This window comes from Schistocerca cancellata, chromosome 7 (genome assembly GCF_023864275.1).
Source record: "Schistocerca cancellata isolate TAMUIC-IGC-003103 chromosome 7, iqSchCanc2.1, whole genome shotgun sequence".
Taxonomy (NCBI): Eukaryota; Metazoa; Arthropoda; class Insecta; order Orthoptera; family Acrididae; genus Schistocerca; species Schistocerca cancellata.
Window position 1 is genome coordinate 343070467 of NC_064632.1, and position 27216 is coordinate 343097682.

General features: G+C 37.6%; 1 protein-coding gene across 1 annotated transcript in view; it reads right to left on the minus strand.

The window, feature by feature from the left end:
* Window positions 1–27216, minus strand: part of LOC126092760 (protein bark beetle) — a 380473-nt gene that overhangs the window by 185507 nt on the left and 167750 nt on the right. Inside the window, exons 3-7 of the mRNA XM_049908487.1 lie at window positions 23246–23454; window positions 21019–21190; window positions 13964–14124; window positions 9551–9831; window positions 1771–2023 (exon numbers count right to left, since the gene is read on the minus strand). Of these exons, the coding sequence (XP_049764444.1) occupies window positions 1771–2023; window positions 9551–9831; window positions 13964–14124; window positions 21019–21190; window positions 23246–23454 (1076 nt within the window). The remainder of the gene's footprint in view (window positions 1–1770; window positions 2024–9550; window positions 9832–13963; window positions 14125–21018; window positions 21191–23245; window positions 23455–27216) is intronic.

Genomic DNA, 27216 nt, shown 5'->3' on the forward strand with positions numbered 1-27216 from the left:
TGCCTTAAAGGTATTCTTGATCAACATCAACTCACCACATTCAGTCTCAAAAGTAGCTAACACTCATGACCATTACAGCATGTATTTAAAGCAAACCTGATTTGCATCCTCATAGAGGCACTACTAGTGCCACTCTTATGCAACTGGCATGAAATCTGAATAGACATCACCTTCCAGATGTAGAAACACCGATACCACTGCCAACTTTAGTTTATCTCACACAACTACTTTTTGGTGCTGCAGTTCGTTTTTTCCATCAGTGTATTAGCAACACAACATATGAATTCTATGCTGAAGTGTACTACTAATCTGTACCAAATAAAGCAGCTGATAAAGCTCAAAAACTTGCACAAAAAATACATGACACATAGCCTTAAGCTGCATTTTACGAGGTGCGACAATAAAGTAATGAGACTGATTTTCTTTGCAAGATGTGGCAACCCTGCAGGCTCGCGTAGGCACAATATCTTTGACCTTGGTCTATAAGTTGCTTCTAGTTCAAGTGGCACATCAATGCAACTGCTCAGTCATGAGTTGTACTGTAATAAGTTAACAAGTGTTTGTGTCTCACGTCGCGGAAATGGAACTGCATAATATTGCGCAACGGTATGCCATTTCTTTTTGCGTTAAATTGGGTGAGAACGCGATGAGAACTTACAGTAAGCTTGAGAAGGCTTTTGGAGAGGAGGTTATGTAAAGAGCTCAAGTTTTTAATTGGCATAAAATGTTTAGTGAAGGCAGAATGAATGTTGAAGATGAAGACCACAGTGGACGACAATCAACCTCATGGACTGATGTCAACTTGGCCAGGGCCAGGGTGCATGAACTCATACGATCTGATTGAAGATTATCCAAGAAAACGATTGCAGAAGAACTAAAAAATCAATCGGGAAACGGTTTGTCTAATAATAACTGAATATCTTGGTATGAGAAAGATTTGTGCAAAAATGGTCCCCAAAAGTTTCACACCACAACAGCAAGAAACACAGAAAAATGTGGCAGCCGATCTGTTAGAGCAAACGGAAATCAATGCAGAATTGTTGAGCCGTGTTATCACTGGTGATGAAAGTTGGTTTTTTCAGTACGATCCAGAGACAAAACGCCAAAGTTCGCAATGGTGCTCAAAGGGATCACCCAGACCAAAAAAGCTCGCATGTCAAAGTCAAAAGGGAAATGCATGCTTGTGTGCTTCTTTGATTCCAAGGGGATTGTTCATAAAGAGTGGGTGCCTCCTGGGCAAACAGTTAACCAGTATTACTACAAAGAAATTTTAGAAAGACTTCGTAAAAGAGTTCTTTGTGTACGTGCCAACATTGCTGATAATTGGATTCTGCATCACGATAATGCGCCATCCCATACTGCTCTGTCAGTACAGCAATTTTTAACCTCAAAACAAATTTAAATACTACCACAGCCACCTTATTCACCAGATATCGCTCAGCGCGACTTTTTTCTATTTCCAAGAGTCAAAAAGTGCAGTCAAGGGACACCATTTTCAAATGGCACAAGATGTCCAAAAAACTGTGACGAGGGTCTTGGAGGATATTACAGAAGATGAGTTCCAGAAATGTTACCATCAATGGCAGAAGCATTGGAAAAAGTGTGTGCAATCAGAAGGGAACTACTTTGAAGGAGACAACACTAAACTTGACTAAAACCGTAAGCAACATTTTTTTTCACATCAGTCTCATTACTTTATTGTCGCACCTCGTCTATGTAAATCTCCAAGTGCTATCAAATTGTAAATACCATAATCTAACAATGTCATACCTCGCCCAGCAGTGACTCTCAGGAAGGCAACAGTTGGTACTGGATCACGTGTTGGAGCCCGAAATTGGACATACAAGCGATTACCAGTAGTGACTGTGCTCTGAGGTAGTGATCCTTGATACAACAAAGTATCAGCTAGCAGGTTGTCTCCCGAGCCAGATCCATCTCGAAGGAAAATATGTGCTGCCCCGCTGCCAGATGACACAGCAACCACTTCAGCAGTCAGCACATATCCCATCTTTGTGTAAAATGCCTGTTGGGCAGAGCAGTTTGTACAATAAATAAAGTTCAAAACAAACATAGAGTACAAAATTAGAAGTACAAGAAAACAGCTACAAAATCTTTATTCATAACATAAATCCCATAAGTCATTACACACTGATCATCAACAGAATTTACCATTTGTCATAAGAACATAAAAATTACCATAACTCATTTTCACTTCTCTGTTTAGTATTTCAAGTTGCACATTTACAATAAGCAAATAGATACATAACAAACATGCACTAGCTTTAAATTCCTGCCTAGCCGTCCTGATTTATGCTTTTTTAAGCTAAGCTAAATCTCTGTAGAAAAATGTTTTCCATGGTTCCCATAAGAAGACGCATATTCCTTGCCAAGCAATTACTAAACAGTCTCTGGCAGTGAGAATGTAGGACAAATTAACTTGCAATATTATCAATATTGCTGCAGCAGGTCTGACAAGACACACACCGAAAGAAAGAGATAGACAGAGAAGATGAAAATAATATACAAGAAAACTGGAAGCAAGGAAATATCAAAGCTGGTTTTATCAAAAATTAGGTGACATGAAAGAAACAATGCTGTATTATAGCAACCAGATGTAAGAAACACCTGAAAATTTGCTTAAGAGATTTCTGGGGATGTAGTGGGAATTGTGGTGGACATAGATTTAACAATTTTATGAAGGCATCATCCATACATGTGGTGACCAGTTTCAGCTCATACTCCACAAGCTACTTTCATTGCATCCCCAAAGGCATTTTCAAATTTATAATGCACACAACAATTATACAAGAAGAGAGGTGGATCACAAATTGTATGTGATAAGTCCCTGTTGTCAGACAGCCCAATATATGACCCACAACTCCACAACCACTGTACAGGTAGGTAAGACTAAAGGCATTCTTGTGCATACTGAAGCATTCTAAATGCCTACTTCTGAATCTACCAACCTTCTCAGTGTATTGGAAACACGTGTATGTACTATATTCTCCTTCTTTCCAATAAGTACAGAGTTGATCACTGTCACTATTCTGTGCCTCTAATGAACATCATATTTACATTCTTGAAAGGCAGTGTCTATGATTCATTGTCTTATCTCCCATGTTTTTTTCTTTTTTTTCTGCAGCACTAACTGCATTCTCGACCACCTGAAACAGATCTTTATTCAGTTCTGTCCTGGTCACTATTGATGCCATATCCTTGTACGTAAACATCTGTCACGTGTTTGGACAGTATACTGCTGATCATTTCATTTCTCATTGTTAACTCTGGTTTCAAGTCAATTTTGGAATTGTTAGTCCTATCATTAGAGAGGAAACATGAAGGAAGGCAACAGTGAAAGGAAGGCATCATAAATAATGGGGTGAGGGTGAAATATAGTGCATTGGTAATCTCTGTGCCCGTCAGTCCAGAGATGACGACTGACAGTGACAAGTAAAGATGGACTGAGAGGAAAAGAAGTGAGAAGTGGAATGATAGTGGGATGCAAGAATATGTTGGAGAATAAGTTCCCATCTCATGAGTTCAGAGAAACTAGTGTTGAATGGGAAGATCCAAATGGCCTATGTGGTGTAGCAAGTAGTCACATCCTTTGACTTATGCTGTAGAGCTGTATTTCGAAATGTTTTTGATAAGTAGAACCCTTTTCAATATCCAATTTTATTGTGGAACCTCTGGTTTGTTTCTACAGTATGTTTTTAATGCAACTTTCTGTAAATATATTATTTGCAACAGAAATGACAATTACTTCAAATAATATTTATTTTCTCGAGCAAGTAATTTGAAAATTAAACCAAAAGTATTTAACATAACTTATAATTAAAGTAACATAATAAAACAAGACATATAATTTTAATGAGATGAGTGGTTACACAGACATATTTAATATTAGCCTTTATGCATGACAGTTGAATTCTCAAGGTAGATTCTGCATCAAGTCTGTTGTGGTATTTAGTTTTTCTCAATACATGAGCTGAGAACCCTGTTTTGCACATACAGGTTTTCACAAATGTCAAAAATTATGACACAGCTTTTTGCAAGAATTGAGGATTTTCATCTTTTAATCTGCACAAAAATTCCGTTATCAGCAAAAGTTTACAATTTTATTCCAGTGCTGAATCATAAGTCAGTTCAATAAAAGTTTGTATTTTTCTGCTGACATGATTAGACATCATGCATTCATTGTAAATGGCTTTTTAATCCACAATTCATTATGGTATTTAATCTGCTGTACATCTGGAAAATATTGTTTAAAAGCTGCATTCAAAACTTTCACGTCTTCTTAAAGGTATTGATTATTGTTGATTTTTTAAGTTACTTTCTTTCATGTATTAAAAATGGCATTTAAGTTATGTGGAACCCGTGAACGATCTCCACGGAACCCTAGGGTTCTGCAGAACACAGTTTAGGAAACATTTCTTTAGAGCATACTCAGCAAATGAATACTGCGCCTCCCCAAAAAAAGACAGTTCTTCTATTACCCATTCATACACTTCGACAGTTTAGTGTTGGTTATTCCCGTATATTATGCTGTTCAGTGAACAGTGTTGGTACACAACATATGTGGTCCAGAAAGACTCTTTAATTATGCAACACAGTAAGCATAGTTTTGAAACTTACTGCCACAGTAAAACTGTTTGCCAGACCACAACTTGAACCCAAAACCGTGCCTTTCACAGGCTGTGATCTTACTGACTGATTTATGCAGGTAAGAGCCACAACCTGTCCTCACAGCTTTACTTCTGCCAGTACGTCATCTCCTACGTTCTAAACTTCACAGAAGCCCTCCTGCATACTTGGTGGGACTAGAACTCCTGGGACAAAGGACAGAAGTACTGGCAGAAGTGAAACTTTGAGAAAGCACTATGAGGTATGCCTGGAGAGCACAGTCAGATCCACATGTTTCTCTGCCTTTTTATATTTTAGGATTTGCCATTTATGGGGCTCAAGTAATATGTACAGCAGGAATGACTAAAGAAGTAGGAACCTTGGGGCAGAGAAAATAGTTGACAAACGTCATATGGCTTGGGAAGGGCATTACAGAGGTTGAGATGTCTACAGAAGGTGAAAATAAAGAGTGGGTGCTGCGGAAAGGATATCAGAGGAAGATAATCTCATTTTAAAGTTTGACTTGAAAGTCATAGACTTGGCAGAGTGATCTATTGAAGCATTCAAAGCCTAGTTGGTAAAGCATACAAGGCCTAGCAGGTACCGGACAATAAATCAGGTGCTTCTGCTTTTTTGGAATTGGAAATGGTATTTATTGATCATTGACAGAAGAAGACTACCTAATATATTTGTTTGAGGACAAGATTTATGGGATAGTTGTGGGAGATGAAGAGGTTGTTGCTATAGGTGTTTGTTGCTATAGGTGTTGAGAGATTAGGATTGGAGCAGGTATGGAGAGCTAGTTGAAACCTGAATTTGATAGCTTTGAGACTTTTAGGGAAAATTTAACTGTATATCGAAAGAATAGACACATGGTAAATGGAGGCAGCGTATTTGTTGCAGTAGACAAGAAATCAAATCCACACCAAGATAGAAACTGAAGGTGCGTGTGAGATTGTTTGAGCAAGACTCAGTATCAGGGGTGAGCATAAAATGATAACTGGATCCTTCTATCACCCAATAGACTCATCTCCTGATGTAGCTGAAAACTTTAGAGAAACCTCAGTTCACTAGTACGTAAGCTTCTCAATCATACTGTAATCATCAGTATAGCCTTTAATCATCCAACAATCAATTGGGAAAATTACAGTTTTGTTAGTGGTGGGTGTGATAAGGCATTCTGTGGAACATTACTAAATGGCTTCTCTGAAAACTACCTAGGACAGATAGAAACACCACTCATGATGGAGATATATTGCACCTAAGGGCAACAAATGGACTGACATGTTTGAAGATGTCTACATTGAAGCTGGTATCAGTGACCATGTCATGGTTGTGGAAACAATGATTACCAAAGTACAAAGGACAGCTAAAACAAGCACGAAGATACATATTTTCAGTAAACTAAATGAAAATCAGTAGTGTCATATCTCAACTTGAAACTTTCAGCACAGGGCAGGAAGGAGTAAGTACAGGAACTATGGCTCAAGTTTAAAAGAACAATTGACCATGCACTCCATAGATATGTACCCAATAAAACAATAATGGGAGGGAACCTCCATGGCATACAGTCACTGTAAAGAAACTTCTAAAGAAACAAAGCATAGAGCTACAGATAGAGAGATGCTGAATGAAACACATTCAGCTGTCAAGAGAGTAATGCATGAAGCCTTTAATTACTACTGCAGCAAAATATCATCAAATGATCTTTCAAAAAAAAAAACCCAAAGAAATTCTGGTCGCATGTAAAGGCTGATAGTGACGCCAAAGTAAGTATCCAGTCCCTATCAAATGAGACAGGAACTGAAACTCAGGGTAGCAAAGCAAAAGCTGAAATGCTTGAATCCATTTTCAAATGTTCCTTTACAAAGGAAAATCCACGACAGAAGCCCCAGTTCAATTCTTGTACCCCTAAAAAGATGACCAAAATAAGTATTAGTGTCAGTGGTATCGAGATACAACTGAAATCATTAAAATGGAACAAAGCTCCAGAGCCCAATGAAATCCCTATCAGAATATATACTGAATTTGTAGCTGACTTAGTCCCTCTTCTAACTATAACCTACTGTAGGTCCCTCACATAGGGATCATGAGGGTAATTTTGGAATAATTACAGCAAGCACAGAAGTATTTAGACAGTCATTCTTCCTGCCCTTCATACATGAATGGAATGGGAAGAAACCCTAACAACTGGTAAAATGGGACACACCCTCTGCCATGCACTTCATGGTGTTCACAGAGTGTAGATGTAGATGTAGAAATGTTTGCCACTGACACCTAAGAATCTGCTCCAATAGTCAAAATATGTTTCAGACGATTCAAGATAAACAATAAAGAATTTATTTTACTCTGTGACAATATCTGTCTGCACAATATGTGTAGCATACATGTGGTAATATCTACCTGAATAATACGTGTAGCATATAGCAATCTCTGTACTCCAACAAATGGAATTTCTGGCACATCTAGGGACTTTCATTTGTTTCCAAAATTGAAAGAATACCGGGGAGAAAGACTTTTCCAAATGAAGATGGAGTTCAGGAAGATATGGTAAGTGGTTGGTCACAAAACATATGTACATGGCGGTGATTATGTGCAAAGCTAACTAAATGAATGTGCTAAATATATATATAAAATTGATATAAACAAACTGCACTCCAGGAATATTTTAAGTTTCTTATTATTCAACTTTCTTAATAATTCTATAATCCTTCAAAATGTAAGTTACACATTATTGTATATAATAGAGGGAAACATTCCACATGGGAAAAATATATCTAAAAACAAAGATGATGTAATTTACCAAACGAAAGCGTTGGCATGTTGTTAGACACACAAACAAACACAAACACACACACAAAATTCAAGCTTTCGCAACCAACGGTTGCTTCATCAGGAAAGAGGGAAGGAGAGGGGAAGACGAAAGGATGTGGGTTTTAAGGGAGAGGGTAAGGAGTCATTCCAATCCCGGGGTGGAAAGACTTACCTTAGGGGCACATATCCATCCACACATATGATGTGTGTGTGCGAGTGTATACCTGTCCTTTTTTCCCCCTAAGGTAAGTCTTTCCGCTCCCGGGATTGGAATGACTCCTTACCCTCTCCCTTAAAACCCACATCCTTACGTCTTTCCCTCTCCTTCCCTCTTTCCTGATGAAGCAACCATTGGTTGTGAAAGCTTGAATTTTGTGTGTGTGTTTGTGTGTCTATCAACATGCCAATGCTTTCGTTTGGTAAGTTACATCATCTTTGTTACACATTATTGTGGCAGACCATGTACAGTAACTTTTATTGACTGCTGCATTAGACATCAAAATGACATTATTTTTCCACATAATGTATGTCTATGTAAATAAGTCAATGTAAACAATTGTTGGGATGTCCTACCACTAGTTGAATTTCTCGATGATAGAAATCTGTTCCTTGGTCACCCACAGAGCCATTTGAGAACCAATGTGTGAAAATCAGCATCACGGGAAAATCCCTTTCCCTCCAAATCATCTTTGAGCTTGCCAAAAAGATTGAAATCACATGGTGCAAGATATGGACTATATGGCAGATCAGCATCACCCACATCTATGCGGCCTTCATCAGAGAGTTACCAACATTTTATTATGGCTGGATGCTACTCTGCTATTTGTCTATATACTGCCAGAATTTCACAGTGATTTTTTGTGAATTTAGATATTTTATACACAAGAATTATACTGTCCCACGTATCTCAACTATGAAATATATTTCCAGTTGTCATGTCACTCTTGTTGCACAATGGTCTTAGCACGGAACGACATGTGTGACTTACTTTTTGAAGTCGCTATGTAGTACTTGAGTTTGCACTCCATTCTAAGATCCATCTCTTAAACAATCTTCGAGTGATGGGCTGATTGTACAGATCCCCTGGCTCTACATTGTAGAGAACTCCCCACTTGCCAAATTTTCTGACACCAACTAGTCAGGACAGAGGCTAATGGATACAGTGTCTAAGTGCTAGGCTACGAATCCAAAGTTCTGGGTTCCAATCTGGGGTCAGTGCAAGGATTTTTATCCATCACACATCACTTCTTTCACCTCTGGAGTAAGTCAGCTCAAATGTCATAGGAGGACAAAGGCATACCACCTCCAACAGGGCCATGCTTACTAAAGCATTGTGGTGTTCAAACCAACCTTCAAGATATTAAGGCTTTAACTTTTCTTTTATTTCAATGGATTTTTAAAAGGTCTTCCAGTAAAAAAATTAGGAGATTTGTTAGTACTCATTTTCATATTCAACAGACTTTAGGACCTAAGAAGAGACAGATAAACAGAGTAGACTTACAAAAACTTGGAATAAGGGTAAAATGGAGGAGGAGTGTATGAAACGGAATGGTGTGGAGAGCCCTAGACATACATAAAGAGGTCCTGTGGACATATCACACAGAGAAGAAGAAGAAGAAGAAGAAGAAGAAGCTTTACTTACACTTGATGCTTTCAACAACTTGTCCAGCACTTCTCATGCATTCATGCTCTCAAAATAGTTATAAACTGTCAGTAATAATAAATTCTGATGTCATGAGAAGTATTAAGGGGATTGTATACTAGCTGTTAATACCATTGCAGCCACAATTAGGAGGAGTAATGAGGTATTTCCTATGCAAAGAGCATCCAAAACAAACACAATACCAATATTTTTCTGCATAAAAGGTTACTTCAACAATAAGCTCATAGATACTACCATATGCTTTTCTGAAGTTGTTTTTTGACTTTTATTTTAGTTAAGGAATCACAAGATGTCTTAAAAAAATTAAAGCTGTAAGAAAATAGCACTAGCAATATTTTACAAGGAAAAATTAAATTAATTCAGACAATCCTTTATTTTTTATATTACATAATGCTGTAATACAGGTAACTCAGATCAGATAAGGATCTACTGTTCCAGGACAAGCCTCACCTTGGAGCAGTCACGCTGACTGACAGAATTTTTTGGCTGTTCGAGGCGTACAAGAAGTGGGTATATCTGTGACGTAGTGGTGGACAAAGTGCAGAAGTCAAGTGCTATAGCGAGAGGATCTGGCTGGGCCTGCAGCTGTGCCATACCCTCTGTCTGCAGGCCAGGTCGGGGATCATGGCTGACGTAATGTACTCCGTCTCCTCCATTTTCTGATATGGTGCAGCTCTCCAGCAATACTTGACCACCACTGCCCGATGTCACATTTGCAAACAAACCGTAACCTGGGGAAGAGAAGAGGATAAGAACAGTATTCAAACTGTGTTCTCAGATTTTTAGCCAGCAACATTTCCTTTAAGGAGCCAAAATATTTTGCACATGGCAAAAGCGGAATATTTACACTCACAGTTTACATGAAAGTGCAAATACACAAATACATACACTGTTGTAAAAGAGACGTATGTTGTGCAACAGTAAATTTGACAACACGTGTACTAAAGAGAAACTTAAGAATATAATTTTCATGAGTTTGGTACACTCACAAGACATAATGAATTACAAGATAATGCTTTTTATTTCAATGGAAGTGTTCTCAATTAGGCCAACAACAAATATCCAGCTACATATTCCATGTCAACTTTCTACATTTACACAAGACAACCGGATAACAGCTGTTTATCCACTGACAGACAATGGAATCAAAATAATTTTTGTGAATAAATTTCCAGTCATCTATTTCCCTTTTTCATTTTTAAATGTAAATAATTTCGTGACACTTGTTTTACTTGTTCCAAGACAAATATTTTTATTTTTCATGGAGATATTATGAAACTTCTTAGGTAAATTGCAAAAGAACAGACTTTTTGTATCTGTTCTTTGTCATCAGATGACTACTTAAACACCAATCAACCCAATATAATCAGTCGGATTTCCCAAGCTTCGCAAATGCACAATGAATTCTCTGGATCATAGCCTTACAGAAGTGTTGGAATTATCCTAGAAAAGGATCGAAGAAGCAGAACATTCCGATAGCCAACTGGATTCAACTGCCAACAAGAAAGACAATGTGGACTATCGTAATGGGTGACTTTAATACAAAACTAAGGTACAGATCAAGACAAACAAAACAAAAATGTAGATTCATATGGCTGCAGGACAAGAAATGACTGAGAACAAAAATTAACAGAATCTACTATAAGAAAAGAACAGATAGAAGATGGACCTGGAGATTTCCAGACAGGTACATGAACAATGAAATAGATTTTATCCTAACCACAAATAGCAAAATATGAGGAAATCAAGAAACAATAAATCAGCTTCAACTCAGTGCAGTTAGTAATGAAATCCTTTTGACAAAATTAATACAAAAAGAGCAAAAATATTCAGAAGTCCTAAAAAATTATGTGCCTGCTTGAGACTACCAGAAAAATGACGAAAAAGAGAAATATTAAGAGAAAGAGATTACCATTACAAACTACCACCCTACCAGTCTGATCTCAAAAAAAAAAAAAAAAAGTTATTTATCTACATAATACAGAACAATTTGTAGATGAAAACCAGTGAGCAGAATAAGCATGACTCATTAAAGATTTCTCAATAAATGATTAACTTCGAAATGAACAAAAATAACTGAGAAATAAAATGAATATAGCATGACATTATAGCCTTCACTGATTATGCAAAAAGTTCTGACTCCGTTCCATAAAACCATTGTTGAAAACTTTAAACAACATGGTATACTTATTAACTACAGTAACATAATAATACACGGTGTATCAAAACAAGCTGCAAACTCTGAAAATTCGTTAAGAACTTACTCATATGATTTGCAGACTTTGTCAGAAGGAAAACTGATCAAGTTTTGTCTCATGCGGTTCGCTAGTACAGAATGCGCCCTGCCAGTGCTAGTTGTAGCTGAACCAAAGATGGCTATCCTTACTGGTCCCAAGGATTCACACTGTGTGTTCTAGTTTGGAGAGTGTACTTATGTATACTGGAAAACTTTTCCATCCTCCAGACTGACATTAATCACAAGAACGCAGCACACAGTTTATGCAAGAAGGCAAACCACACACTAACTCTCCGATGTCCAGTGTTTCCTAAATGTCCATTTCCCAACTAAATGGATCGGAGAAGGTGTGCCAATTGCATTCCCCCCCCCCCCCCCCCCCTCTGCCACATTCATTGGACCTGACAGCTTCTGACTTCTTCTTTTGGAGATTCAACAAAGATACTATCTATGTTCCACCCTTACTGGCTTCTCTACCAGAGCTCAGACTAGAACTTGCCTCACAACTGAACAGGTCATGCCTGGTATGCTGTGGCAAGTTTGTCAAGAAGTCGACTTCACATGGAATGTGTGCTGCATAACCACTGGAAGTCAAATGGAACCTGTTTAGGTATAAGGTAAAAAACTTGATGTGTTTTGTTATAAAATACACCAATATCCTGTCTGTAAGTTAAATGTATAAATCAATATGAGTTTTCAGAGTTGTAAATTCCTTTTTGATACACCTGATATATGACAATGAGAACAATACAGTTCTAATTTAAAAGGAAGAAATGGGTGAACAATTTAACATTTGAATATGACTCAAGAAAGAAGATCCAATTTCACCAAAATTTAGAGCAACTTTAGAACATGCCTACAGAAGACTACACTAGGAGAAGACAAGAATCATAACAGCTTGAAAGAAACTAAACCTGTGACTTGTAGAGGGCACAGAGCTCTTCACAGATAGCCAAAGTGTTCTGCAGAATATGCTAGCAAGACTGGGTATTCATCAAAAACAGAAAGCATGACTGATAACCTACAAATAGTGCTGATACAGGTAAATATCATTCATCCTGATTACACAAAGTATATATCCTTGGAAAAGTTGAACAAGCAACAATCAGCAAGTGGAAATTGATATCTGCACTAAGAATAACAAGTACTGAAGCTTGAGGTTTCTTGTGGTGGGTGACCTATCAGTAAGCATGAAAAGAAAAATTTTGAATTCGTGTATCACCTCCACCCTCTACCAGTTCCTAGCCTCCAATACATAAACAGGAAAACATAATCAAACTGACACAGAGGGAACTGGAACTAAGTATGTTAATTACAACACAAAGAGATAAAGCCAGAAATAAATAATTAAGAAATATAGGACAAGTAAAAGACACACTGACTTAAGCAAAAACACTAAAACCAAAATGGATGGGAAATGTCATTAAAAGATCTGATGAGAGATGGAGCAAATCATTGACAGAATGGTTGCCCCTAGAAAAAAAGGCACCAGGGGAAGACAGTGAAGAAGATGACAAGATTGAGCTGGGATCTTGGCCAACAACTGTGAGAGACAGATACCAATGGAAAAAGTTGGGAGAGCATTTTTCTGAACAGTGAGAAGCTAACAGCTGACAAAAACAAGCAGAACAAATGTAAGATTCGGGGCCAGGTCTGCTACAGAAAAGAGTCATAAATGAGAGAGAGAGAGAGACTGCAAGAAGGGAAGAGGAGCAGAGAGGGGTGCAGATAGAGGGGGAGAGCAAAAGACAGAGTAGAGAGATTGAAAGACAGAGGTATAGAACAAATATCAATGCTGTCCCTAGGAAGAAACTTCAATATGTACAGCACAATGAAGGATTACTGTAAAAATATTAACAAAATACAGTATCAGCTAGACGATTCTAGGTATGCGAATCACATAACTCACTGAATAAGAAGGTGCTCAGTCACAACACATTCCCCTTAATTTTGTATCATTACAGGATAAATGTGATTAAGATTCATAATTCCGTCCCATACTCTGTGTTCAAGTTTGAAACGTTAGCAAAAGCACCTTACAGAATTGTTGCAAGAGGATCTTAGGCATTGCTTGGGATGCTGTTGCTGAAACTATGAAGTATTTCAACACAGTAAGTACTTGCTTATCATATGCATATGATGATGTCGACTGTTGTGGAAGACAAGCAGAGGACACTTATTGCAGAGGTGAAATACTGAGTGTACAGGTGCCAAGCAATAGTTCTCATCAATAACACATGGGTAAAACTGTACTCTGCCAAATGTGAAGACATTGCCCATCCAGTAGCTTATTTTTGCTGCCTTTCAACAGAATGTGGTATCATCAAGATGCTGTACCTTAAGTCTTCTGTTTGACACCATGGTATTCTGTATTTAATTTTCCCCTGACAGCCATCACTACCACCAGAAATTGACGAACAGTTATTCTAAAAAAATGTTTCAGGCTCTACAACATTAACAGTATCACTATGACCTTAAGTGGCACATCTCATAAAATTGTTCTACTATTTTCTAGTATAGAAGTAAGATCAATCCCTAACTTGTCACAGTTCACATTTTGAGTTATAAGTGTGGCTTTGCAGAAAATACCGGACTAGTTATTTTTCCAAGCACAAGTTGTGGCTCACCTTTGTTACCATGGAGTGTGCAGTTGTTGAGCTGCAGAGGAGCTTCCAGGCTTGTAGCGTTGATACCATCACGAGCTGAATAGAGGACAGCAACAGATGTCATATGTGGAGGGACACCATTCACAAAGAGTGCTGCACCACTAGGGCCTGCACCAGCATACCTGAATAGGGAATACAGCATTTTCATATACATATAAGCTGGTGAACTCTAATAGCTAAGCTTATGTTATAAAATTCATTTTTGCGGTCATGTGTTACCATAACCATTCCCATAAAATTTAAAATGCACTAAATAGATTTTTCTGTCTAGCACCCAATAGTTCTATATGTCCTCCAATCTGTCTCCTCTTTGTTGCTCTGTTCTATCAGCCATCAAGTGTTTTGTCTTCCTGTAGCCATTTCGAAAGGAGAGAGTTTGTAAGGAATGTAACTGCCGAGTATTATGTTATCTGTTTTTGAAATCATACCTACTGTATACAGAGTATTTAATTACATACACTGCATAAACAAAACAATGATCTTATTTAAAGCAAATATTTTTTGCAAATCTTAGTTGTTAGTGATTTTCTGGTTTTTTTTTTTTTTTTTTTTGCATTTTGCAACAATACAGGAAGAACTTTTCCACACTTAATATTGCTTGAAATCATGAAACATTTCATAATTTCCACTTTTAAATCATAACCTGAAATCATAATGTTAATTCCATATATGTCAAGTTCAATGAGCAAAGTGAAAATTAGGTTACGATATTGACTTTTGGAATACAAATATAGATAGCAACTCTTTGTATTTTAAAAATTGGATCTATATACTAAGCAAATGAAAAACTACCCCAAGAGAAAGATGCTTTAAATAAGCACACAAGGAAGCATCTCAGTTATTAATCCCATAAACAATGATAAACCAAAAATTCACTGAGTATTCAACTGGTTGGGTGACTTAGAGCAAAATGCTCCTGATCTGTGAGTTGGAGGTTCCCGGTTTAACTCTTGTACTTAGCAATATTCTTTTTCAATTATTTAAGTGAGTGTTAACCCCCAACACTCAAAATTTAAATAAAAATAAACAACTACATTTCTCTCTGAACTCCATGTTCTCTAAAAGTTGTGAATATACACATCGCTTACATGATTTGGTATTTTTTGTGTTGGTGTGTGAAAACTGATCCTAAGCTGAATTTTCCAGATCACGTCTTCTCTTGTGAATGTCACAAAAATGATTGTCTGGAACTACATTATTTATATATAGGCTGTTGGAACTGTGAAGAAATGAAATATGTAAAGCAGTTGCACTCTACAATCAATTATAATTTCATGTTTTGCTGTTATTACCTCCTGTCTTACATCACCATTAGGGTGTCCCAAAAGAATACCAACAATGCTTAGTATGTTATGTGAGAGGCAAACTGATCGGTTTTCAAGAAGGACACAATATCCCAAAATGTACAGCTTAGGCACTGGAGGGCGTCAAAGTCTGACGTCAATAAACCCAGCGTGAGTAGTAGCACACTGTGCTGTCTACATTACAAACAGACTTCAAAACTCCTACGTTAATGAATAGCCCACATCATTGTTGCTGTGGCTCACATACAGTTGCAGTTGTCTTTGAATTATTTCAGTCATTCCCTGGACTCGAGCTATAAGGTCCTCTGCTGACATTACATGTGTGTCATATGCCACATTCTTTACACTAACCCACACAAAACAGTCAAGAGGTATCATATCAGGTGGCAATGGGACTGGTCCACACTTACCAATCCAACAACTGGGATATACAATGCTGAGATGATTCCACACATCGACATCAAAGTGTGCCAGAGCTCCGTTGTGTTGCAGCCACATGTCCATCTGAACATTTTGTGACACTACATCCAACAGGGTATGCAAAACATCTCTAATAAATGTGAGGTGGATCAGTCCTGTTAGTCTGTTTGGCAGTAGATATGGCCCAATGATGTGGTCACCAATTATCCCAGCACAGATGGTAACACTGTCCCTGTGTTGGTGATTTTGAATCACCTGCACACGCAGATTTTCACCCAGTCAAACATGCATGCTGTGCAAGTTCAATACACCATCTTTAGTAAACATGCATTCATACATCAGTGCATCATGGCTAGTCCTCCTCCTGTAACACCTGGACTTTCTACAGATGGCATGGATGGACAACACACCATACGACACTTCTACCCGTGTGCAGCAGCTGTGTCACCAGCTGAGTGGTGGTGGCTGGGTCCTCTCTGAAAACTGTCAACACATCCACCTCCAACTGTAGTGTTTGAGACAAGCTTGGATTACCCACATCACATTTTGGCACCTACCACAGGATAAACAGTAGACTGGGGATACTATTCACAAGTACCAAACACAAAGTGCTACTACTTTACTGTACAATGTACATACCTCAGGTAACATACGTACAACTTTCTTGATTCTCTGAAGTGTCTCTCACGACTGCAAACATGGGATTATGTGGGGTACATCTGTTTGGAAATTGTTCTGCATACAATCTTGCAGCAACTCTCCCGTTGCAATCTGCTTTGGCACTTGCAAGCACAAAGTCAGTCATTTCCGCAGCTGTGTACTGGTACATGTTGCACTGCTGTCAACAACATTACTGCTCTGACAGACCACACAAGATCAGCAGTAAGATGCACACAATGATTGTGGAGGAATGCAGCACACGAGCAGGAATGTCATTAGGCTCAAGTCATCTATCTGCAGTACACAGATGGCTAAAGGGTTGCATACCTTTTGTATTCAGACACCAAAATGAATTGCAAGAAACCATCACAACTATTTGTTCTCAGACTTTGACACCTCCAGCGCCCAAACCATACATTTCCAGGTTTGGGTTCCTTCTTTGAAACGTATCAGTCTGCCATACTAAGCGCTTTTTACACCCTGTTTGCGCTTTAACTAAAGGAAGTGTGCCAGACTGTTATCCACCTTGCTTCACAGCTGTCACAGTGCAGCCTCCCTATTGAATTCCATCTCTTTGATGCAAACCTATTATTTGGACATGTTTCTTCCTTCACCATAAACTAAGCATGAGAGAGAAGTGGAACACTTGTTAAGGCAGCAGACATGTATATTTGTGGAACAAGTTTCAAAGTACCATTCAGCCACAAGATTTAGATTGCGTATGATCCCTAAATACTTTTAGCGCAATTCTCCTTCAACAAACCAACTGCAGGTGCCCCCCTCCCTGTCCATCTTACTTAATGTTCCATCTCCAATGACACCACTATCAACAAAATATGCAACTCTAACATTTTAGCTGTTTTGCCTTACAGGGTATGTTATTATTGATTTGTATTTTTATATTTATTTTTTGTGTGGTTTTCTGGACCAGTGGATAAATGTCAGACTACAAGTCCAAACATTTATCCTCAGTCAGTCCCAGGATTTTTTTTTTCTATCACTTGCTACTTGTTTCACTCTCCAGTTTGACTTATATATAAAAAAGAAGGGGAGTTTCAAGCTGCACAGTGATCTACATCTACATCTACTCCCTGCAAACCACCAAGAAATTACTCTATAACTGGCTACATAATTTGGTTCAAAGGTCGGAAGAAGGCAAGTTCTACCACCAAGTTCTACCACATTGAATTGGGCCACACATAGTAAAATATGAGACATCGATTGTTCAGTTATGGAGGTGGACTAGTACTCATTCCATATACAAAATATCCAAATACAGTTAAGAAAACCAGGATGACAAGGAGAAAATCATCAATTTAATCGAAAACTAATACTAAGACTTGAGTAATGTGAATTGATACTCAGAAGAAAGCATTTTGTACCTTAAGTGCCTTTTCACAATTAATAATTACCTGAGTCCTCTTCTCAGCATACAAGCTGATAAAGGAGTTAAGATATTTTCACAGCGAAGTTACATTTTCCTAACGGCATTTCTCTTTTGTCGCAAATTATTCATCAACAAATGGTCATGGACATGATATGGGCATTGATAACTGCACTGAAGAATTTATACTATAAGAAGATGTTACCTTAAGAATTACACATTACATTCAGATTTTACTTTAAAAAGAATATATTAGGTTTAGGATACCATGCTAGTAGGATTTTTCTACCTCACAAACACAGCTGTTGATTAATGTGTTTTGTAGGTACTTCTCAAAGGAATTGTATGGTTGATCTCTTACTGCCACAGTTAGTTTATTATGCAAGTATACCTAAAACTATTTTCAGACTTATTCAATCAAGTATATTCTAAATCAGATTATTTATGTTCCTTGATCTGTAATTGTGGATAGAACATCTGTATGTTAAAGTCTCTAGCTGCTTTTTCATTGGGTGAAGACAGGCTTTTAAAACAGAAGGGAGATATTACAGTTTATATTTTCAGTCTTTGAAATGTGTGTCCAGAGTGATTCCCCATCCATCAAAGCCCATGGATCAGCAATTAATTTTAAGATTTAGAAAGTTTTACACTAATGTACTTTTTAGAGGTGTTGTAGAGTAATCTTTTACAGAGAATTAACAATCAGTGGCTTTACTTCACTGATGAAGATGAACAAATTACCTACAGAACCATAAACTGATTTGGTGGAAACGGTTTCTAGAAGTTGGTGGAGTATAGACTTTGCAGGTGCTGACAACAAATATTCTAAAGTAGTTACAAGAAGATAAATGTGAAAGGAATGTTTTCAGATGAAGTGGAATGGAAAGAAGATATTCCTCCTTCTTTATTCTGTGCAAACAAGTAGAAATGCAAAGTTTCATAGAATGATATCATCCTAATACAGTAGTAGCAAGCCACCGCAAAATAATTATGAATGATTTGCCACATGTCACTTTACGAATAATTTCAATCACAAAAAATGTGGGAGAAGATGAAAAAGTTGGGCTACTTTTAAGTGAAACATCAGCTCAGTTGTGCCAGGAAGCAGTAAAAAGGTAAAGAAGCCCCTTCCAAACAATAGTTCACTTCACCTCCACCTTGCACTCCCAATAAAACATGCACACCATCATCATCATTATCAATGCCTTTCACTTAGAAATGGTGATGACTGTCCTAGAATGAGATTTTCACTCTGCAGCAGAGTGTGTGCTGATATGAAACTTCCTGGAAGATTAAAACTGTGTGTCAGACCGAGACTCGAACTAGGGACCTTTGCCTTTTGCGGGCAAGTGCTCTACCAACTGAGCTACCCAAGCACGACTCACGCCCTGTCCTCACAGCTTCACTCCTGCCAGTACCTTGGCAAAGGTCCCGAGTTCGAGTCTTGGTTTGGCACACAGTTTTAATCTGCCAGGAAGTTTCATAACTGTCCTACATTGTTGGTTACAAATGCAATCTCTGTTGAGTAGGAGGACAATTGTTGAAGCAAAATCTCTTCTACAATATTGGCAATTTGCTGGTTGTCCTGTTAAAGCCACGGCAAAAATACCTGAATTTAACCTGCTTTTTTTGTTGTGATTATATTTCTTCTTTGGTTAAATAGTTTCCACAGACTTCACATTAACAACCTACACACATAATACTGCTGTAAAAATTTAGATAATAAATAGTATTACAGTAGGACCTTGACAATCCAGCATGCTTGGTGACCTGTCAGTTACAGAGTATCAAATATGCTGTGATCATGCGAATGCATGTATGTGTGTCTTTGTGATTGTGTGTGTGAATTTGTGTACTACTGTTACAAAAAGAGCTAGTACCAGAAAGCTTGTGTGAATGCTGTTTTCTGTTGTGTGTTTCTGTGGTCCATACGTTGATCTGATACACATGAGTGGCTGTCTCTCCCTTATTTTCCAATTTAGAAAACCATCTTTAAAAAGGAATATAAGCAAAATCTATAGTTTTAATGTACAAAAACAAGTAACAGTTATTTGTTAAAGACAACAGGAGAGATTACAGTATAAAAAAATCAAAAGTATGTATTGCTTTTTTTGTAAAAACAAAACTGAATGCTGTACTGCTGTATTACATCAGTTTTAGAAAAGTTCAATATACATAAATAATTTTTTGTATAACAGTTCCACAACAAAATAAGCATCACTGACTTCGAAAGACCAGGGTGTGAAATATGTTGGATTGGTATCATCACTGATGGTTTAGCTGAAATTTACTTTGTCAGGAAGCCTACAGAAATGCTAACTTGTTTCTTAGATTCAACTCTTTTTTGACAAAAATTATTTTGTGTGATGGGTACTCCCAATAAATTTCAAAAAACTGTTTAAGGCTTCTGAAGCCTCAGCCCAAGAGATGTGAACTGTAGGCGTTTCTTCTTCATCACTCTCAGTTTATGATGCCTCCTGTGGGTTACAAACACTTTGTAGTATCACATCATCAGTCAGTTCTTCTTTGACAGCTAAAGTTGTGTCAATGTCGATCCATTCATCAACTTCTTCTGCTGAAAATGCACTTAATTCCTATGCAGAATTTATCACTCTTGTACTTACATAGCAATCATTTGTTGACTCATCACCATTTACAATGTTTCCGATCTCAGCTTCTTTGACCGGTTTAGGCCACAGTTTTCTCCAGACCCTGTGCAATTTTGTATTTTTCACATAGATCAAACAAACTGCTGAATATTGATACAGTACAATGTCTTTAATAAAAACTGCTCAGTACTGATGCAAATATAAATACTACCTATTTAGATCTAGTGAATGAAGAATCATTGATACTAGCTCAAAGCTAACAATACAACTGGCGTATCTTGTAGAGAATATAATTACTCAGTGAGGCATAAATTTGTTACCAATGAAGCACAAAACCAAATGGTTCCAATGTTCTCGAAGATGTCCTACTATACTGGCAACACTACTGAGCTAAAAATACGGAAAAATTTCTGAAATGTGTCAGACTATCAGGTCTGCTGGATTATTGGGTGCCAGACTATCATGGTCTTATTGTAATTCACTTTGCAACAATTCTTAGTGGAAAATCAGGATCTCTCTACAAGCATTTCAATTTACAAATGATCTTCACAAGCAAAGTGCATAAACTGAGATTTGGCTTCACCTGTTTAACCGTATCACCCACAAAATTCATGACACGATACATCTACGCATACAAACCTGATATCAACATATGACAGCTGTGACGAAGATCGCATTACATATAATGTATTCTCCTGGGTGAGTACTCTTGAGGCAAGGGCATATTCAAAGTGCAGCCCTTCCCAATGTTGTGTTACTACAGCTGGGTCAAGCACTGGTGAACAGCTTATTGCTAGGTCCGGATGAAAATCTGAAAATAATGTCAAACTGATATTATCAATCTATCAAGCCATGAATTAAGTCAAGTGAAATTGTAGATTTACATACTAAAAAATCTCGTAGTGCATATTTTCCTTCGATTAAAATAAAGTGACTTTTCTTGTTACTGCCTTCTGAGAACTCTTAGGAACATTTATGAACCACTAGGACTTCATAAACATATAAGCTAAAGCAGTAATGAATGTGAGAATAAATATTACATTTTTAACGATGGAAAAGTTCATTGAGACATACGCAACAGATTGCAAGCCATTACTATACGACTTTTTCAGTACTTTTACAAAGCTGGTTTTTGGTATTTGTGTACATACCGAGTCACACATGAACCCTAAAGTGATAAATGGCAACATTAATCAAATTACAGGGGCTTTCAATATCGTTAATAATTTCACATTTGGTGCGTTAACATATTCTGAAACTCAAGAAACATAAAAAGTTAGGAACAACATCTTTTTACAGTTTGTGCACTCATTTGTTGACTTAATATTGGTGCTTTTTCAAAACAGAATAAAACATAAATAGGCTACTTGATCAATAAGTTAACAAGCCTTCTAAATCAGTATCACAAAGGTCATCAACATTACAGTGCAACAATACTGTTTACTAGCAAGTCTTTTGTGACAAGTCCTTGCATAAAAAGTTCTTGATTTACCTGCCGCACCAAACTCAGATAAAATCTCAAGCTTCCAATGGTTGCCACCATCTTCATTTTCAGGAGCTAGTCTGTCTATTGTAAAACTGGTGAGGCTCTCACTTTTCGGATTATTTCATGATGACTACATGAAAATGGCACATACCTTCTATGTCCATAGATTCTGTCCGAAATTTTTATCCAGCATTATCTGCAGCACAATCCCTCGCATACGGTGCTAAACTGTGAGAAGTCTTCCTCTATGCTCTTTCTTTATCAACTGCATACTTCGGTGCTTGCTAAGTGCATAGCCAGTGTCTTTATTGAAGTTGTTTTCATGTAGTCTAATTTCAACTGCTTCCCTCACCATAGGGTTTCTTTAGTTTTCTGGGTGGCCAGAAGACATGCTGGATTCCTTACAGATTTAGGGCTCTACCTATCTTACTAGTTGTTGCACTGAACAATGGAAATCGTGCTGCTGAGAAAATAATTATTGCAGTCTACAATTAAGTAATGTGAACAGATCACACACTTGAACAGAATGGATTAAAACATACAGAGATTCATTCTCTCTTAACAGCTCCCACACTACATGAGGCACCACATAATGCCAAAAAAAAAAAAAAAAATTAGTGACTTGGTTCCAATCAGAAGAAAAAGCATCAATGGTCATCCACTTCTGTGGACAAATCAGTTTCCATATTGTACACATTTGGCCATATATATTAGTCTTGGCACACTGTGGCACAGTTTCCATGCAGGAAGGAATGAACATGGAAAAGCCTGACGCAAGTTAAAGCTTTTACTCAGTCAATGCAGCAGGTCTAGGTAGCACAACAGATGCAGATGTCAGGTATCCATATTCTAGTCTCAGGCCAGTGCAGAGTATCAACCTGACACATATAATCAGCAAAAAGATTGTTTCAAACAAGAGTAAAAGGATTAAATATCAGTAACAACCCAGAGTCCAATGAGAAATCACAATGCATGTTGCATTTATTCTCTTGGAGATGCTAGTCCCATATCATCATGTCAGAGATTCCATTGGTGTTCTAAAGGAATCAAGAGTTGTTTGTGGAAAGCTGAAGGTTTGATAAAAATTATTACTTAGAAACAATAAATAACCAGAATGAAATTTTAATGGTTTGTTTAAATGTCATCATAACCATTTTTATATTCGAAAAGTACATCTTCAGATAGCTATTCCATGTTCTTCACTTTTTTTTTACTCCTCTTGGGGTTAATGAATTATACGATCTCACTGATATTTACCAGCATGCATTCTATAATTCCTTGTTACCAGGGACATTCTGTTCAAAGGCATTAATACCGTTTCTAAAGTGCCATATTGGTAGTGAATCCTAAATTAATTTCAAACACTAGTACGCAACTCACCACAAGTTCCAGCACCAATGCGTCGCTGTGCCCAGCCCGCACAGTCTTGCAGCTGCGTTTCAGTGCCCGAGCACATAGGCTGCTCGAGTAACATCCTCGGTCTAGGACCCAGCAGCCAGCTTGGCTCTGCTTCCATCCATCTCCACCAAGCACCTCCGTCATTAAATCCCAGTTGTCGACATGCAACTGATACATCTGCCGCTGTCCAGCTAATTAGAAAACAGATGATCATTTTAATTATATCACAAATCAAAAGATGAGTTACATATGAAAAGTAAGAGACCACACACCTACATGTGTCATCTGAAGCCTCTGATTTATAAATTACACAAGTAGAATTTTTAGAATCATCAGTAAACTTTACCAGGTATGTAGTCAAGTTATCATGTAATTATGTTGATCAATATTTTGGCCACTACTGCAAATGGTTTTCATAATGGTTAATGTACCAGTGCCATTAGACTTTATGCTGGTGAGGCAGCTAAGACAACTCACCACAAATATATCAATAATTAGTAAATATATCAAACTGTAGAAGACAATGTGGCAATTTTTTTAAATTTTTCTATTTTTGATGTTGTATTGGAAAGAGTCTTCAAACTGGACTTCAGTGGCATAATGTGAGTGGAACTTGATCAAACAGTAACAAGATAACAGCACCACAACCTGCCAAGCAGAGAAGAGGGAAATGCAAGTGAACACATAACTCAGATTCAGTTTGTGTGTTCACTTGTATGCCTGATACGCTTCAGTCTGTATTCTGTGACCTGCAAGTGAAACTATCCACACTTTCACACTGTGTATAAGAGTTGACAAACTGGAAATGTTTTTTGTTTATGATGGATGTTATGAAATTATTAGAGCAGCAGCACAGTTGTATGCTGAAAGTAACACTGCTGGGCCAAGCCTTCAGTCTTTGCAAATATTATTTAAAAAAATGATGAAACTAGAAGTGTGAAGAACAAAATACGCTAGCAGAAAAGAACAGCAACAGTTGCAGATAGGTACAATGAAAAAGACTGTTACACATTTAGCTTTCAGCCAAAGCAATCATCAAAAAAAGAAACACACACATTCATTCACACAAGCAAGCACACCTCATGACCACATAGCTACTGTTTCCCGCAGCTCAGACCAGTCCAATTTGTAGTGCCTCGAGAAGTTCAAGGTAGAGACACTTGGTCTTCCACTGTCTCGAACACTCAGTATTTTAAGTATGAGTGTGGGAGAGTGGAGATGTGTCTACCTCACAACCGGTTTTTGTGTGTGCAGGATGGACGTGTATCGGGAGAATACTGCAGCCGTGGTGGTTGATCGGCACAGACAAGTGTTTGCCGCTCATGCCATAGAATCTGTATGTAACATACAAGGAGCAAGCATGCATTATTCTTTGACGCTGTAATGACTGTAATTGTTATGAACAAATGAAATATGATTTGACTAGGACTCTTAATTTGGGTGTTAGACTTGCTAGAAGCACGAACTGTCTTTGAATTTCTGGGGATTATTAAACTCACCACATTGTAAATATACTTAATTGTATCTGATGATTAAAGATGCAATTGACTTGCAAGAATTTGTATACTTAGGTGAGACTTGTGGAAATGGAAATATACCAGAACTGAAATGAGAGTATTATGAGAGTACCTAGTTATTTCAAGAGCCGAGAGAGAGAGAGAGAGAGAAAGAGAGCAAGAGAATTTTTTTGTAATCCCTGTAACCAGCATTATTTCTTCAGAGAAGAAGTTGTGGAGATTGACACAGCCGTGTATCCAGAGATGAGGATCGGCTGAACGTTTCAAGTAAGTCAATTGTAATAAGAGAAAAGAAAAGTGAGCAATCCAGATTTGCACCACTTCTCTTGTCGCCAACTGTTGGAACGTGGTGACCGATGTGATTAGGACTCGAAGAAAGAGGAATTTTAAAATGAAATCAAGATAAGAAGATGTCATAAGTTGCCATAGCAGCCAATATAATAAGACAGAGAAATTGTATTGCAGAGTTGAATTCTGCATAAACGACAAAAAGGGTGAAAGTTGATGAATACCTGACAAAAGAAGAAGTAAGGAAAATCTCAACAGTTTAGAATAAGAAGAGTTATGACGAGATCTATTCAACGATGAGGATCCAGTGTGGAGAGTAAGGAGCCCTCATACACATCGCGGGGGCTTGGACGCAGTAACCAGCAACCGACACCAATGGTGCCAACTGCTTCTCACCGGTGCTGACTTCAAATCTGTTCACTGACACTGACGCTGAAACTAACCTTCGATGCTGCCGGTGCCCAAGCTGTTCACCAGTGCCGATTCCACACTTGCTCATCGACACAGCCTAAGACTCTACGCCGAGTGAGCAAAAGACAATAATTATTTGAATGTAAAGTTAAGGACACTGTTCAATAATCAACTTTTAGTATAGTTATTATACTCAGAGGTGAATTTTTTTTAATCCTTTAACTGCTCTGGACGTGTTAACACACGCATTACTGATCTAAAAGTATAAAGAATATGAATCAAGAACACCAACTAGCAGAACCAGCCAAGTTATTAAAGTGACTAGAGAAATGCCAGACTGGCCTGAAACAGTGAATTTAATTAAAGCCCAGCGGGCAGGTTCAGCAGCTGTAAATGCTCAAATTACTACTTTAAGTGAAAATATAGAAGGTCAGAGTTTATGATTAAATTCTAGATCAGATGCACAAAGTAAAGAATTTACTGTTCAAAATACTTCTATAAGAAAGGAACTAAGTGCTACTTTAAGTGAAACACTAGAAGCACAGGGTGAGCTTTTAAATGCTAAGTTCAATGCCTTAAATGATAAAGTGGAGGGTTTACAATTAGATTTAAAAAATGAAATGCCTTAAAACAGAGTTTGGACAAACAGGATAAATTAATACTTATGGTTCAATTGCAAATTGCAGGCGTGAGCATTTGAGTAGATGACGTGGAGCGAAGTGTTAAAGAGAAACTAGCCACTTCAGACATAGTAAATATAAGTAGTCTGGAGGAACAGGTAGAGGAAATATCAATCAAAAAGTTGCCGCGAGGATAATCTCCGGAAACATTTTGACTGTTGCTTTTTTCAAACTTAATGATAATAGCAATGTTCTAGACAGCTTGTGCAAATAATTAAAACTTGTCCATGACAGAGTAGAAAATAGAATAACTTTATCTGATGTTGTGTTACCTAGTAAAGTGGTAATTGTTTTGTTGTGGGGAGGCTTTCACACAAAATTTAACGAGAAGTATTGGTCCGTATGTAATCAAGCGAGGTTAATGTCAGATCCATGGGATCTGGGTGGAGTCACATCTGTCTCCCACGGATGTTAACGTTCTGTGTTAATGGGTGGAGTGAAGAGTGTCGGTATTTCTTCCGTGCTATTTTTTCCTGCACTGAATTCCCTTCAAATCTTAAACTATTCTGCAATCTGTTCTTGAACTCTTAAACTATCCTATAATTTTAGCACATAGAAAACTGGATATGATGGTAAAGTAGAAAACTTAAGGGAATCACAGATGAACAGTAATCTCTAGACATGAAATGAAACGAATAAAATATTATTTGAGTGAAAGGTGTAATATGATGATACTATTTAAACTGAGTGATGTCTAGATGACATAAACTGAACAGAGTATTTTATGTGTGTATAAAATATAGTTTTAAGTGATTAACTAAACAACTATCTGATTGTAGTGTATTAATTTTCTATTTTTATAGAACATTTTATACCTTTTTTGAGATGTGATGTAAAGGGGAGGATTTGTATTAGTTTTGGAAGGGGTGGGTAGTGTAAGAACAAAAATGGCTAACACAGAACACACAACACACCTTCCACATGACCCTTGAAAACAAGTCTGACTGATTCTTCACCATTTGCCCTTCCATAGGAGTTGCTAAGATTTTCTTCAGGGACTTCAAAGGTGAAGATGAGAATGTCCATTCTGTAGGAGACGTTTATCACCATACCTCCT